Source organism: Corvus kubaryi, unplaced genomic scaffold, assembly GCF_017639235.1.
Source record: "Corvus kubaryi isolate FWS band 111438036 unplaced genomic scaffold, C.kubaryi_AGA036_p1.0 37292, whole genome shotgun sequence".
NCBI classification, from domain to species: Eukaryota; Metazoa; Chordata; class Aves; order Passeriformes; family Corvidae; genus Corvus; species Corvus kubaryi.
Window position 1 is genome coordinate 1,072,248 of NW_024581091.1, and position 15,263 is coordinate 1,087,510.

At 48.0% G+C, this 15,263-nt stretch overlaps 3 protein-coding genes across 4 annotated transcripts in view; 2 read left to right on the forward strand and 1 right to left on the reverse strand.

The window, feature by feature from the left end:
* Nucleotides 1–943: 943 nt before the first annotated feature.
* On the reverse strand, nt 944–6,206 carry JCHAIN (joining chain of multimeric IgA and IgM). Its single transcript, XM_042026942.1, has 4 exons — nt 6,127–6,206; nt 3,274–3,409; nt 2,300–2,380; nt 944–2,087 (listed from the first exon to the last, which is right to left on the reverse strand). Exons 1-4 carry the CDS (start codon nt 6,188–6,190, stop codon nt 1,886–1,888), a joined length of 483 nt encoding a protein of 160 aa, XP_041882876.1. The 5' UTR covers nt 6,191–6,206; the 3' UTR covers nt 944–1,885.
* A 4,023-nt stretch (nt 6,207–10,229) lies between these two features.
* Nucleotides 10,230–11,895, forward strand: UTP3 (UTP3 small subunit processome component). Its single transcript, XM_042026938.1, has one exon. The coding sequence runs from the start codon at nt 10,270–10,272 to the stop codon at nt 11,830–11,832; it is 1,563 nt and encodes a 520-aa protein (XP_041882872.1). The 5' UTR covers nt 10,230–10,269; the 3' UTR covers nt 11,833–11,895.
* A 2,222-nt stretch (nt 11,896–14,117) lies between these two features.
* RUFY3 (RUN and FYVE domain containing 3) overlaps nt 14,118–15,263 on the forward strand; it is a 32,841-nt gene continuing 31,695 nt past the window's right edge. The window contains exons 1-2 of one of the 2 annotated variants that reach the window (XM_042026929.1): nt 14,118–14,220; nt 15,119–15,203. In XM_042026929.1, coding sequence (XP_041882863.1) covers nt 15,179–15,203 — 25 coding nt within the window. In that variant the 5' untranslated portion in view covers nt 14,118–14,220; nt 15,119–15,178. The remainder of the gene's footprint in view (nt 14,221–15,118; nt 15,204–15,263) is intronic. The other variant, XM_042026930.1, reaches the window with a different exon arrangement.

The window sequence follows — 15,263 nt, forward strand, 5'->3', positions numbered from 1 at the left end:
TCTTCCTCTGAGGGGAGGAACTTGCTGCAAATAATTTTTTAAAGGTCAAACCCAGCATGTTCTTAGTAGTAACTGAATAGCAAAGGTTTGTTTGAAATTATGAACTGGCTTTCTAAAGGCTGCTTAAGTACCCCCAAAATATTAGTTTTGAATTAATACCTTTCCATGTCTGATGAGGATTAAAGAGGTGACATGGAAAAGAACTCTAATTTCTCCCTCTCAGACTTTACTTCATAGCTCTAACCTAGTAACTTGTAATGTCACAGCATTCTGAGACCGGGGAACACCAGGATTTTGAAGATGAAAATGTCTTTGAGACAAATTTTGGTGAGTTTTATGTGCCCACTGCAATACTTAGTCTGCCAAGAGGCTCTCTGCTCTTGGCATTTATTTGAATTGGCTTATTTTTGCATGAAGGAGGGGGAAAATGTTATTTTTACAAATGCATTTTTCATAACTCTGACATAACATCAGAATAATTTGGGTCAGTCCTTTTTTACCCCTTTGCTCTTCAAAATTTGGCCCCACAAGATTTCTTCTTTAGGACAGACACCTTTCATGTGAAAGAATATCCCCCAGATCTGTCTTAAAAGTACTTTATTCAGAGGTGATGAAAACTTCTGATCTGTGGATTGCAGTTTGAAGAGTGAATTTAGGTGATGTTTGGATTTTGAGACTCTCACCCTGCACTGATTCCCAGGGCCTCAAAGCAGCTCAGTGATGCAGAGCTGATCCTAAAATGATAAGCCAGTTCAGCCTCAATCTGTCAGAAGTTCTGTAAGTGCATGGAAATATTTCTATTCTGGTATTTTGGGAGGCTTTGCCTGTAAACATAAGCAGTTATTTAGGGAGAGTTTGATTCATTGTGAAAGAGAAAAGAATATGATTATAGGTTTGGCTTCTTCTCATGCCTTCTTATTGAATTGGAATAGAACACACAGACTGATGCAGAAAAAAGTTTATTGAATGTTTCACTAACAAAGCTACTACTATGGGAATAAGGTTTTTGCTGTTTCATTGCTCCAATTCTGAACCCTGAACTAGGGTCCCACTCCAGCAATTTATGTCCCCTTCACAGAATTTTTTGAGGTTTTAAATGCAAAATGAGGAACAAGAAAAGAAATTTGAGCCAACTTGATTTTTTTTTTTTTCCACCATTTGAACCAGGAGCAGGGGTGGAAGAAGGCATCAGTATCAGTAAAGCAGTGGAGAAAGTGAAATGCCCAACATCTCCCAGAAGAGTTGAGTATTCCTGGCACAGCTGAGGGCTTGGCAACTTTGCAAAACACTTCAGGGTAGCGGCGTCTTTTGATCTTCTCTGAATCTGTGAGAACTGGAAGCTTGCAGATGCCCAGGTGCTAGAAGGGTCCCTCATCTGCTCTCTCAAATATGGTTTTACAACTTTCTTCTAAGGGCATAAATGCTGCTAATGTCATCAAAGGCCTTTTATGAAGATTGTGCAGAGATTGCTTTAGATTGCTCAGGGAGGGAAGGGCACAGACACTCCTGCTGATGTCTGTAGCAGCCTTGCTGGGGGGAGGACACACAGGGGACTGAAAAAGACAGGTTCCCCAGAGCTGCAAATCAGTGTCGTTTTCCTGACTTCAAGGGAATGACTGCCTTACATCTGCCGGGGATCTGCTCTGTGTGGTCTGAGATACAAAATGGCATTACAGGTACGTGCCAGGGACATGGGAAGGGAGTTTGACAACCAGGAGCTGCTCTGGGGAGATGGCACGAGTCTGAGGTTGGAAATGGGAGGAGACAAGTTGGGTTACTGTAGGAGCTGGCATTTGGGTGCTGTCATCCAGGTACTGTGGTGCTATACATAGATTTTGGAGAGGAACAGGGGGGCACCAAGGCTCTAGCACAGCAGAGAGCTGAGCTACTCGGCGAAGCAGGATGCCGGCGTCAGAGCTGCTGGAACCTGCCTCACCTCCCCGTGGTACAGGAGTGGCACAGGGGAGCTGTAGCACTCGTTCCTGTCGTAGGTGTAGCAGGTCTGCGGTTCCTCGCAGGAGTTGCCCTGCTGGGCCTGGTGGATCCCCCCACCCAGCTCAATTTCTACAGGGTCACAATTTTTGCAGCTGGAAGAGATGGAAAATAGAACAAGTGTGAGGAGTTAGATGAAAGGATGCCCCTGCCAAACCCCAAATCTTCCCTGCTCATCTGCAGCTAGAGCCAGAGGAGTGCTGTGCCCTTTCTAGGTGTTCCAGGGGAACATCTGGTCCTCAAGCATCTTTTAGAGCTGCTGCAGGTTAAGTCTTGGGAAGTGAAGTTAGGAAATAAAACTACTTACAGCTCACTCAAGCGGTAGACAAAAGTGGTCCTGAGCGGGGACAAGGGGTCAGAGATGTTCTCCCGAGCCTTCAGGGGGACTCTGCAAAGATGGGAAGAGAATGACTCTCATGAAAACTGCTTATTAAACAGAGTCTGCTCTGTTGTGAGCAATTCTAAACTCTCATCTTCTTCTTCAGGTTATTTTCATTCTGACCCTTCTCCGAATCAAATCCCAGGAAAACAGGAGATCTTGGTCCTCTGCACCCTCAAACGCAACAGCCCTCCCCAACAGCACTGTAGCAATTGATGTAAGTGCCACTTGCAAGGTGACAGGACTGACAGATAGTGTTAACATCTGTTAAACTCCGAGCTGGCAGATGCTTGAGACTGATGGACAGCGATGTTTAACTAGTGGTTCTCCCGTTGTGAGCTCTGCCAGCGCTCCTGCAGCTCTGGGCTTAAGCTGGTCCTTGTTTCCCAGAGACACACACACTTCTGTTGCGTTTGTGTGGGTGGAGAGGACAGGACAAAGTCCTACTCTTGAACTGAGCTCTGTCTCATGGGAGACAGATAGTTTAGGCATGAACTGATAGTTTATCAGTTTAGGCCTAAACTGATAGTTTAGGCACTAACTATTTTCCCAGGCTTTCTGTCAGGTCAGGAAGCCAATCCAGTGTCATGTGCCCAATCTGATTTCAGGTTAGATCAACTTTTGACAGGTCATGCTCTACTTCCCCAGCCTATTTTGTCAAGTTACTACTGGTCTGCTTAAAACATGGAGATGCTTTTTGTATCTCAAGGGACAAACACCAGAGAGGTTCATGTGAAGTAGAAAAGCACTAAGCAGAGGGAAATATTCAGGATACCACAGAAAGCAGTGCATGTGACAAGCTGTTTGCTTCATCGGTGCTGGGACATAAGAACCAATGCAAAGAAAACTCAACACTGCATCCCCTGCTCACCATCGCCCTGAAATACTTGGCTGCCACTTACATGATGCGGATGTTTCTTTCCAGGACTTCTTCATCAGGATTTTCTTTGGAGGGGACAAACTTTGAGGTCACTGTTACACACTGACACTTATTATTGACCAGCACGTACTCCGCATTGGTGGGGCCCACTGGATAACCTGCAAGCACAGGATATACAATCCCAGAATGAAGAACAAAATCCTTGAAAGCTGCTCTAGCAGAAAGCCAAGGGACAAAAATGCCAGGAATGCACCACTAAGGCACCTGGGTTGATTAAAGTCCAGGCTGCAGCAGGTACAAGTGAGTCTCTTAGCAAAGATGAGTTCAGCTGTCTTCCTGCTCAGCTCAGTGTGCTGTTGTATGTGGACGTGGTGGGACTGGAAAGGACAAGATTAGGAACCTGGACGTTTTGGTTCGTGAGGAACAAACATGAAGGAATTGCTTGTAAAACGAGACTTTTAGCCACATCTGGTGACTGAAGTGCTCTTTTACCAAGAATTGGTTAAGTCGTTCCTCTGTCAAGCACCAAGACTGTTCCAGCAACCCAAACCCCAGTTTGGATCTGACCTCTAAATAGATATCTCTGACCTTGCCAATGTGGCAGATGTGTCAGTTTTCCTTGAGTGGTATCTTGTCCTTCAGGTTCCTAGGGTAACAGATGCCAAAAAGCACAGCAGGACCCAGCAAGGAGGCAGCCCCCTGACCTGGCAGGGAAAGGCAGGTGGCCCTGATGATGCTTGCGGTTTGCAGGGAAAACTCCAGTCCTGATTTACCTCTCCAAACTGCTGCTTCTGGCATGCTACTCGGTATGAAACTCAGTCAAAGCAGGCTAAAACATGCCAGGTGTCACCCAGAGGCTTTTGGGATTTTCCTGATGCAGTGCAATGCTGCTTTACTGTGAGTAGATGGATTTGAAATAGTTCGTTCTTTGCTGGTTTGTTTTCCCCAACCCAGACGCTGGTCTCTTCACCCGTAACAAGCCAGTCTTGCTTTTATGTGTTGTTTTTACATCCCTCTGGATTTCTAAATGCTGCTGAAATCAAGTTCACAGCCATCACCTTGCAGCATCATTCTTGCTAAGCACCTTCAGCCTGCGTAGAATACCAGACCCAGTGATTTTTGTCATATGGGGACAGTGTGTACTGGGCTCAGATGGAGCTCAGTTCTGGGTTCTTGCCTGCTCTGCTTGTCCCTTGGTTTAATCATAGAGAGAAAAAAGAAACAGGCTGAGAACATCTGTGTTAATCATGTCTATAAAGGATTTTGGAGTCACTTGGACTTAAAAGCTTTGGTCCTTCCTGCCCCTATAATATCCTGGTCTCGTTTGCTTCCATTCCAGGTTTTCTGAGATTGTTACAGGCACCAAAACTGTGAAAAAGGTACCGATCTTGTGTAAAATGATGCCTCAGTGACCCTAGAGTTGGGCTGCTGGTTACAAGTGCTGTCTGTGGCCTTTGGCAGCAGTATACCTGCTGGATAAGATTCTCTATGGAGTGTCTAGCTTGGGAAGGAAATCACTTTCCTAGCTTGTTCTCCAAGCTTCTTCTCTGCCAACTCATCATTCCATATGAGTTCTTCCCTCTGATGCAGAAGCCTCCCAGAAAAGCCTCCCTAGTCTCTGGCTCCTTGTCTTGGCCTTTCTTTTGGCTCAAGGGAAGTCTCTGGCTTCTTGTCCATCACACAGGTCCTCCTCTGCTGTCTGTGCTGCGTTCCACATAACACTGTGTGCAGTTCTTCCCAAACCCTTAATCCAAAGCCAATGTTCAAGTCAGATCCTATTGGCTTTTGGGTTGTCCCAAAACCTATGAGAGCAGGCTTTAATTCTAAAATTAGATTAACACAATCTTATGCATATGCAGGTTTTTCTGACTGCTCTAAAAATACTGCCCTGATTTAATTCCTTGTGTTATGCTCTTGGTTTCACTGTTCAAATTACTGGTGCTCCATCAATTTTTCATTTAAGATTACAAAGCTCAAAAAATGTGATTTTATCAGCAGCATCTCCACGTGTCACCCAGTAAAGTCCCCTTGGGGAGAAGGTATATAAATGCAAAATTTGCTAATGCTGTTCTAAATGTCTGCAGGTTGGGTTTCCTGGTGCCTGAGTTACTGCCCTAAGCTGTTCCCTCCCTCCTCATGACTTATGTGGCTGTGTTTTGGACAAAATTTCTCATCTTCCAGTATTGCATTGTCCTGTGATACACCGTGAAGCCCAACAGAATTGCCTGGGGTAAGCAATAAGATGCCCTCTTCCAAAAGCTGCAGGAAATGCAGGGATGCAGCTGTCCGTGCTTTTGGGATGGTTATCCCTGAGCACCGATTCGATCCTGCAGACCAGATCCACCACGTGCAGCAGGATGGATTCAGACTGTATAGAGACCTGAGACCCACACTGAGGAGTGTCCTGGGAGGACAGGCTGAGCTCAGTTGAAATCAAGAGTTTCCAAGAAATTCAGTGGAGTTACATAATAAGCTACAGTTTAATAGGAACAAATTGGCTGCGGCCATACGACAGGATTACCAGAAGATTTTGGAAGCCTTTAGATCTAGCAGGTAAGAGCCTTCAAGCTCCCTAGGACTGCAGAAAAGCAAGCGTGCACATTTGCAGTTTATTGCTTCAGAAACCTGATAAAAAATGGCTAATTATCAAGTCTTAAATTTGGAGCTAGTCATCCCTTTATCCTCCAGGCAGCAATTAAAACTACACAGCTCTGATGCAGAAACACCCTGAGGTGTCCAAGCACCACTGAAGCACGGCTGCTCGAGCAGGCTTTGAGGTTTGACCTCTGACTGTTAGAATAATTTAGGGTAAATTACACAAAACCTGCCATTGATGTCTTAATCCCAATTTTCCATCTCTTCAATGCTCACCTACCTGCCACAAGGACGATCCCCAAGGAGACGGCCAAGGCCACGCACAGCAACAAAGAGCTCTTCATCTCGCCTTCCCTTCTTTTGAAGAATGTGAGTGGAGAGCCTGACTCTGCCTATAAGGGCGTGTGCAAATTGGTTTCCTAAAATAAACAGCCCAGCCAACACTGGAAAATGTGGCTGGGGACTGAAACCAGGTGTGTTAATGCATCGAGACCTCTGGCTTTCGGAGGGGAAGGGAGCAGGGGGTTGCATTTTTGTTGTGCTTTTTTCTGTTCTTCACCAACAGGCAACAGAGCTGCTGAGTACAAGGAGGTGCAAAACTACCCAAGCCCTTAGGGGACATCTTGCCATCAGGGCTGGTGGAAGGTACAAAAGTCCAAGACCCACAGCTCTGGCTCCTAATTTTGAGAAATCAGACTTAAAAATCCCGTGAGTCCTATTAAAAAACCACTTCAGGCTTCAAAATCAGAATCCTGTTTGGACCATCTCTGTGCCAACCAGGGCTGGACCTGCCCCCAGAGAACCTGCAGTCAAAGCAGGAAAGGTGACAGGGCAGGGGTGAAAGAGGCACAGCAACTGCAGCTCCTGCTTTGAGGAGTTCACTTCCTTGTGAATGGCAAGGGGACTCCATGGGATTTGTGTTTATGAGAGGTCCTGAGTCAGGTCCCAGGGAAACCCTGGGGTATTGCAGACTTTTCCTGATGGAGGGCAGTACTGGAGAAGGCCTGGGATTTTTTTTTGTTTTGTCCCAGATTTGGGATCATTTGTGTAACTTCTGAAGAGCCAGTGTTGCAATGTAGCCTATAATGGCCAGAGCTGTCTCTGCAGCATTTGCGTGTATCTTGTACAGAAAAAGCCACTTTTTAAGGGAAGCCCAGGCTTAGCAAGGGCTTGCTTGCTCTTGCCAGCCTTCTTCAAGAGGCTGAACTCTTTTGGCAATGCTGCCAGGCATCCTGGTTCCTGTCACTTTGCAGGCTGTCTTTCCTTTTCCAGACCCTGCTGGCTGGCTCCCTAAGCCCAGAACTGTTCTGGGCCCCCTGGCTGTGTGCCCTGAGGTTTTCCCCAAGCACAAACCCCTCACCCTGCAGCTGCATGATGCAATGAGCTTTCAGGTTACATCAGCAGCACTCGTGTGCAAGGGGAGCATGGGACGTGGGGGGACGACGGGTCACAGCCCAGCTCCTTGCAGGGCTTTGGGTTCTGCCATAGTTCTTTACAAACCCTGTGTTCTCGTTAGAGATCTGTCTTTAGCAGAGAAAAAATTTGGGGGTGTTTCCTTTGCCCACCCCAGAAAGCATTGCTAACACTTTTATGCAGCCCTCTCTCTGAGACAGGTGCAAGATGTTCCCTGTGCCCCATTTCTGGCAGAAGGTAAAAAATAAAACTGGCTCACCTGGGTTGATAGGGATGTCTGTCTGAAGTACTGTTTGTTTCAGTCACCCTTTTCTGTAAGAATTTTTCTAGAATTATACAAGAAGGGAGGGTGCTGGCACCAGGACAGAGCACATGCAAGGGAGGCTGGCTCTGATCTGTTTTGCCAAGCTGCACTAATAAAAAATATGGGACTGGGAAAATGCAAGGAGAGTATTTTCAAATGTCAAGGCAAAGACTGAGCAGAATTATACCTGTGTCTTTCTGTTCACTTTGGTGGTTTTCCCTGGCTGCTGGTACTCAGCATATCTGGATTTCGGTTGCTAAATCTACACGTGTGTGTACAGTCCCTTGGTCTGGATATGATGACATGAGAGCTATTTTCAGTCCCTTCAGCCACCTGCATGGCTCTGGGGATTTCTAGCTAGAAAGCTCTTGAGAGGAAGGGTTATGCTATGGGCTGTTATTTTTATGGATTACTCCTGTTTTACTGGATGACTTCTGGAATTTTATCTGGCGGAGCAGGCATTTGGCAAGAGGCTGAGCGGGGAGCTGGACTCCCAACCTCCCTGCAGGGCAGAGGCTAGAGATGGAATAATGGAGAATTGGAAAAGAAATGGGAACCAGCCCTGTGGTTTCAGTCTCCGTTCACATGTCCTGTGCTTCCAGTTGGCCTTGGACATGGTGAACTAGGATTTTCCAGGTCAGAAGCTGGGCAGGTGCCTGAGTGAAGTGAGCAAAATAGTTGTTGCTGTGTGTCCTTGCTGTGCTGGGTGAGTAGGACAACACCAAGGCACAGGGCCCCTCCACATAACACACTATCCGTGAGCAGTCTGCTCTGTGCTTCTCTTTGCTCCTCCTTGCTCATTGGGAAGCCAAGAGAGTGGTGCATCTAAACAGACCAGCAGCATTCCCCGATGGTTGTCTTGGTAGCAGTGATTCCATGATGCTTACAGCACACTGGTTTGGCTCAGGCAGCTCCTGGATCAACCAACTCATGCTGGAGATCATCTCCAGCTTCACCAGAAGTGGATGATGTTTTCACTAAGTCCTGGAGAAGGTTTGAATAGACATAGATTATTTCCTGCTCGTGGAAATTAACTTTGGATTGGGAGACATGTCAATTCCATTTAAATCCAACAGAGTCCAAGTGGAAGTTAGTATGCTAATTTTTGACAGGGCAGACTTGAAAAAAATTAGGACACTTAAGATGGAAACTATCAAGGTCAGGGACATGAGAAAGGCCTGGGTTTCTCTAAGTCCCAGCTACAAAAGTTATCTGGAATTTCAACCTGGCAGGAACTGTCTGCAGATGTCTCTGCTTGGATTCACACAAAAAGCCAACAGGACTGAGCAGCCAGATGACAAAACCTGATCACCAGGGACACCTGTATTTAGTGGCCAAGTATCAAGTGAGGATTTCCACCGAGGTATCGCTACCAAATGTAAGGGATGCTGTGTGTCTCCAGACCCAAGTTGTTCTTGTTGCTCTTTCTTTTACAGGCCCGTATCCAGGGAGGCGATGGCTGAAAACTGGCTGGGACAGATTTGGAAAAGGGGTCTGAGGCAAAACCTGTCTTTGTGCAAGAAAGTTTTGACCCAGAGGTGACCATGTGAAGAGGCTGAGTGTGTCAGAAAGTCAAAACGGAGACCTGTTTGCCACCAGATCAATCAGAATCCAAGAAAGTGAATAAAGCTGTGCACTCCACCCTGTTTCAGCAAATTTGAATATTTGCTTGACCTGTTTTTTTCCACAAAAAGGTGGACAGGAGCATTTATAAATACACCCGCACCTGTTCTGTGGTGAGAGAAAAGCACCTGCACTTGTACACAGAACTGCTCTTGCCGGGACGTGTGCGTGCCTAATTTATCAGCCTTTGGGTTTCTCAGTTTGGACTACACTAATGCCTGTGTCTAATTACTCCGTTCTTGTGGCAGGGCTGCCTGCAGCTCATAAAAGCAGACCGCTTCCCTGTGGCCCAGTATTAATGTCATTTTCCCTTGGGAAGGGTGGGAGGCTGGGCTGGTGCTCCGTCATGGCTGACAGACCCACAAAAACACAGGATGAGAATGCAGAGGCAAATAAGTAGAGATTGCATTAAAAGCCCGCCTAGTGAGGGAACCCCAAGTGTTGAAAAATCAGAATCGCTTCTTTTCTGGGACACATGCACCTCTTGGCATAAGGGGATGGATTCAAGGAGTGCCGAGGCGATGAAGCAGCAGCTGCCGAGCTGTGCAGCCTGAAGCTGCCCCGCAGCCCCCGGGAACAGGCCCGGCTCTTGCCGCAGCTGCCTGTATCCCTGTAAAAGTGCGACTCGGTAACGGGAAAGATTCGGAGAGTTCATGTGTGCACCTCGGAAGTGTCCAGGGAGGTTTGCAAATACTTCTGCTTCTCTGCGGTTTGATCTGGTCGTAGGGAACTGAGTACCAAGTCTTGGTTACAAGGACACAGGTGTCAGGTGTGTTTTCCATCTGTTTTTTTCCTCTTTGCTGGAAGATGACGGCACAGACAGCAGCTGTACATGGCTGGACTTCTAGAGGAAGAAAAATCCCTGAGGAGGACATAAAAGGCTTTTTCTTTATTTTTCCACGTGGCATTACCGCCTGCTGAGAGCTGCCACGGCTGAAGCCCCTCCTCCCCGCGGGCTTCCCGGGGCAACCCCCGTCTCCCCGGGGGCGTGAACACGCTCCGGCCCTGGAACAGGAAGAGCTCGGGAGCGGGCGGAAGGGACGCAGCGGAAGGGGAAGCGCGGCGGAGGCGGCGGTGGGAGCCATGCGGACCCGGCGCGGCACCGTCCTGCGGCCGCGGGCCGAGCCCGCCGATGAGCCCGCCGATGAGCCCGCCGAGGCGCCCGGCGGCCGCGCCGGCCCCGAGGAGCTGGCGGACGATGTGGAGCGCTTCCACGAGGAGCAGTTCCGCGCCGTGATGGCCGCCCTGGACAGCGGCGATGAGGCCGGGGACAGTGAGGAAGAGGAAGAGGAGGAGGTGCTGGGGCTGCAGCTGCCCGAGGACAGCGAGGAGGAGGAGGAGGATGAGGATGATGAGGATGAGGATGAGGAGACGCAGGAGCGGAATCCCTTTGTGGAGTACAGCGCAGAGGAGGATGAGAATGGAGAAGATGAGGAAGATGAAAATGATGCTGAGGATGAAGAGGGGGACTTGTCCATGGAAAGCGACTTGGAGGAGCGGCATCCGGAAGCCAAGCTCCCCCATGAGCTCTCCTGGGGCCAGCGCAAGCAGCTCTACTATGACACGGACTATGGGACTGATGCCCAGGCCAAGGGCAAGAGGAGCCAGCAAGAAATCGATGCTGAGGAGGAGGAAGAGGAGCAGGAGGCTCAAGTCATCCAGAGACGGTTGGTGCGGGATTTGGGGGAGGATGATTACGGTCTGGACATGATCCAGGGCTACCTGGCTGAGCAGCAGAAAACCCACGACAGCAAGGGGCAGAAGATTGATAAGGATCTGCAGGCCCTTTCCAAGAAGGAGCAGCTGAAGCTGCTGAAGCAGGAGTCCCCGGAGCTCCTGCAGCTGATGGAGGACTTTGAGGTGAAGCTCATGGAGATCAAGGATGAGTTGCACCCACTACTGCAAATGGTCAGAGACGGCACTATTCCCCAGGGGAAGGGCAGTCGCTATTTGCAGACAAAGTATCATCTCTACCTGAACTACTGTGCCAATATCAGTTTCTATCTGGTTTTGAAATCCAAGAGGATGCCGGTTCATAGTCACCCTGTCATCGAACGGCTGGTGGCGTACAGAAATATCATCAATGACCTCGCTGTTACAGACCAAAGGCTTTCCCCACAGGTCCGTATGCTTCTGAGGAACTACTATGACAAGAAAGAAGAGAAGCTACGGAAGGAAAACAAGTTCTCTGTGTTTCTCACCATGGGTGGCAAGAAAGACAAACCAAAACATGCCCCTGCAGCTATTAATGGCCAGGCTGCTGCTGCTGCTGCTGCTGAATCATCAGATGAATCGGAGCTGGATGAGGAGGCTGCCCTAAAATACTACAGGATGATGGAGGAGAAGCTGGCACTCAAGAGGAAGAGAGCTGGAGACGAAGATGTGCTTGAAGAAGCAGCGGTGTCGGAAGCAGAGGATCCCAGTAAAAAGAGAGGGGTGACCTATCAGATGATCAAGAACAAAGGCCTCACGCCCAAAAGGAGGAAGATCGATCGCAACCCCCGGGTCAAGCATCGGGAGAAATTCCGGCGAGCCAAAATCCGCCGTAAGGGCCAGGTCCGCGAGGTCCGGAGGGAGCTGCACAGATATGCCGGGGAACTGTCTGGCATTCGGGCCGGGGTTAAGAAAAGCAGGAAGCTTAAGTGATAATTATTTTTTTGTAAGAGCTGCGAGTAGCAGTACTGAATCCAATAAAAATTTTATACTCGATATCGTGGGGTTTATTCTTAAGGAAACGGGGGGTGGGGTGGGCTGTTTTTCAGAGGATGCTTTCTAGAAGGTGCCATCTCTGAGTGGCACAGGGCCCTTTCCGTACCCCGCCCATGTCTGAAGGTATTTTCCTCTGTTGTGGTCTGTCATGTTTCCATAAACAGGAAGCCTTGAGAGATTGCAAGGGTAGTATCAGGCAAAGGGAATTAAATGGGCCATGTGGGACTGATGGGGAGATGGGATGGGATGGGTGGACCTCTTGAGGGTGGGTTGAGAAAGGGGTGCAGCAGCTGTCACTTGCCTTCTGTGTTTTGCTGTCTTATTCTGGTCCATCCCGTTCCTGTGTTGAGCTGCAGAGATGTGGCTAATAGTTAATGTTTGTTCTGATTAACTCCTTTGTTAGGTCTTAAATGTATGGGCACTACTTTAGGCTGTCTTAAATTAGTCCCACGTGGTCTGAAATACTGTTTCCCTTCCTGAATTCAGTGAGAAGCAAAGCAAGGACTTCGCTGGAATTTATAACCATGTATGTAATAAACATACTAACTTCCCCTATGATAAATGTTAAATGTTATCTGCTGCTACAGGACTGAGTAGCATTGCTACAGGACCGCCTTACAGATGGGCAAGGTTTATGTCTTCAGTGGTCAGGTAAACTTTGAGGATGTTGAGATTATTTCCATGCCTTCTCGTGAGTAAATGCATTTTAATGCCACACTGAAATGCTTGCCAGGAGCTAAATGGCCAGTTCCAATCTGGGCTGTAAAAAAAGAATGAGTGATAATTCTGAAGTTTAACAAAAACTCTCTTGGGTAAAGCCTAGACTTGTGTCTGGGACAGGTTTCAGCAAGCCCATGCCTTGGTTTGTGTACCACACCATCTGAAAGGTATTAGTTTTCCATACGAAATTATTTCAGGGGAATAACTACTTTATCTAGTAATGTGATTGCATATCATGGGGGGGGTTTGTGTGTGTGATGGTCTTGGGGGAAGCCAAGATATGAGTGTGTGCTCTTGATCCTGTGACGGGCCAGGTTCTGTAGTTCAAACATGCAGGTGCTCTGTTTGTGCTCTGCAAGTGACATGTGCTTTCATGGGGTTCCTGTGTAAACCTGGACACACCAGGCCTGTTTCTGCCAGGAACATGCTGTTCACTGCTGGCTGGAGAATATTTTGGTAATTTTCCAGGCTGTTTGTTGAAGGAAGAGGTAGAAACACAATAAACTTAAGCTGGGCAGATGGGAACAGTCCTTTTCTGTCTCAGATGCACCAAACAGGTCTTTTCCTTAGAGCTGTGCTTACTCACCTGCCCTTACTGTGAGCAACACTGTTGGCTGCTCCTTCCCAAGGAGAAGAGTCCCGGCCTTGCTGAGGAGGGAAGTAGAATTTTCCCACCTTTAACTCCCCACTGGGATCATGATTGGAGGCTGCCACTGATAATGCTGAGCTGTGCTCCGGAGGCTCTGCCAAGAGGTCAGTAAGAGTTAAGATGCTGGGCAAAAAAGCAGCTTAGGTGCTTTTTCTGGGGAGGGATGGTGTTGTGTAACAGGCATCACATGGGATGTGGAAAATACCCAGCAGAGGTGCTCCCTGATCTCATTACTATAGAACCTGCTTGTGCACATTTCACACTTGATGCAAAAATGAAGGGCTAACGGTCTCTCGTGGATCTGGCTTTGTGCTTCCTTGGAAAGCTCCGGGCAGCTGGCAAGCGAAATTCTGGCGACTTAGATCTGAGTAGTAAAAAAGGGAAATAAATTGGTGTGCCATTACAGACACATTCCCAGATACACTGGGATTAAGGCTGAAGGCCAGAGGGAACGCGGCGGGTCAGCGGCCCGGCCCTGCCTGCCGGCAGATGGCACAGCACAGCTCCTGGGTTAATGAAGATTAACCGGGCATTATGTCTACTTGGTTAGTTCAGAGATTGGACAAAGCCATGAACATCATTCCTGTGTGCTTTTATGTATGGGTGATCACGGGAAGGCTGTGATTATTAATGCTGTGGGAGCGGGGACACTGTACAGTGTCTCTAAGAAATACTTGCAGTAATGTTTTGTGCTGAAGGGAAATTCCTAGTGGTGAACAGGTTTTGGAAATCCCTGTGAAAATGGACACATGAAATCAAGCAAGAACCACAGGTGATCAGGAAAAGAAGCAAGGAGTGGATCAAAGTCCTGGTTAATGCTGCTTTTTTCCTTTTCCAGTACTGCTTCTGGAGAAGGTGCTGACACTGCCAAGGAATGCTTCAGCCATGAGATGGTACTTGCCCTTGCCAGCGTCCTGCTTGGAGAGGACTGGCAGCCTCAGCAGCACCTAAAGCAGGTGGGGATTCACTTCAGTAACAGCTTTGTCTCACCTCCATCACCCTCACAGCCACGGAAGTATCTGCTCTGGGTCTTTTCCATCCGCTCACCTGGAGCACGGTGATCCAAGGGATAGTCAGTCCTCCCTGCACCTGCACATAAATTATTCCTGTTTAAACTGACATAGGCAAAGCGTAGGAAGCTCTAAGGTATGAGCTATTATTTTGTTTTTCTGCACCCAGAAGACATAATCCTTGGGGGGCAATGAGCATCCAGAGTAAGCCTGGCTGCCTTTGGAAGCTTGGGCAGAGAAGTACAGTGGCAGAGAGCGGGACAATGCTTTTTGCATCACAGCCTGAACATTCTGTTTATACAGGGCAAGGAAAATATATTGAATAACTGACATGGAAATACATCTGCTGCTGCCTTAGATTTTGTCAAGGTTTTCCTAGCTGTGTAGGTTTTCCTAGCTGTGTTCCATAATATTCCATCACACACAGTCTGGGCATTGTTTTACTCTTGTTAGCAAGTAGAAATTCAGACATTCAGCTGTGAGATTTGTAAAGTGGATTAAAGCATCTGTTCAATTAGTTGCAACATGTTGCATGACTTGGGGCAGCACTGGAAAATCAGTCTCCAGAAATAAGTAGCCTTTACAGCTTTGCTTTTGCAATTTTAATGTGAGATTTAAAAGGAAAGCAGCAACGTGTTTCACCTTAACCCAAGTGCACGGAAGGCAGGCTGTTCTTTAAAAACTGGCAGATTTATGTGCTTCCTGCCTGCTGACAACACCACAGTCCACATTAATTCCCTTCTCTTCTGAAAGAATCTCCCAAGTGAAATTCCCAGTAGTACGCTGTATTTGGCAGTTTTAATACTAAGGAATATACTTGGACTTTGTCGCCTTTTGTCCCAGGATCTCAAAGCGCTGCTGTCCATGAGCTCTCACTCCGGGGAAAGCCAAGGGGAGGCAGGAGATGGTGCCCTGGCTTCGCTTTACGGGTAAGAGCCCCTCCACCCTCGGCTATCGGGGTGGTTGTCACCTGCCGTGCTTCCCCCGGG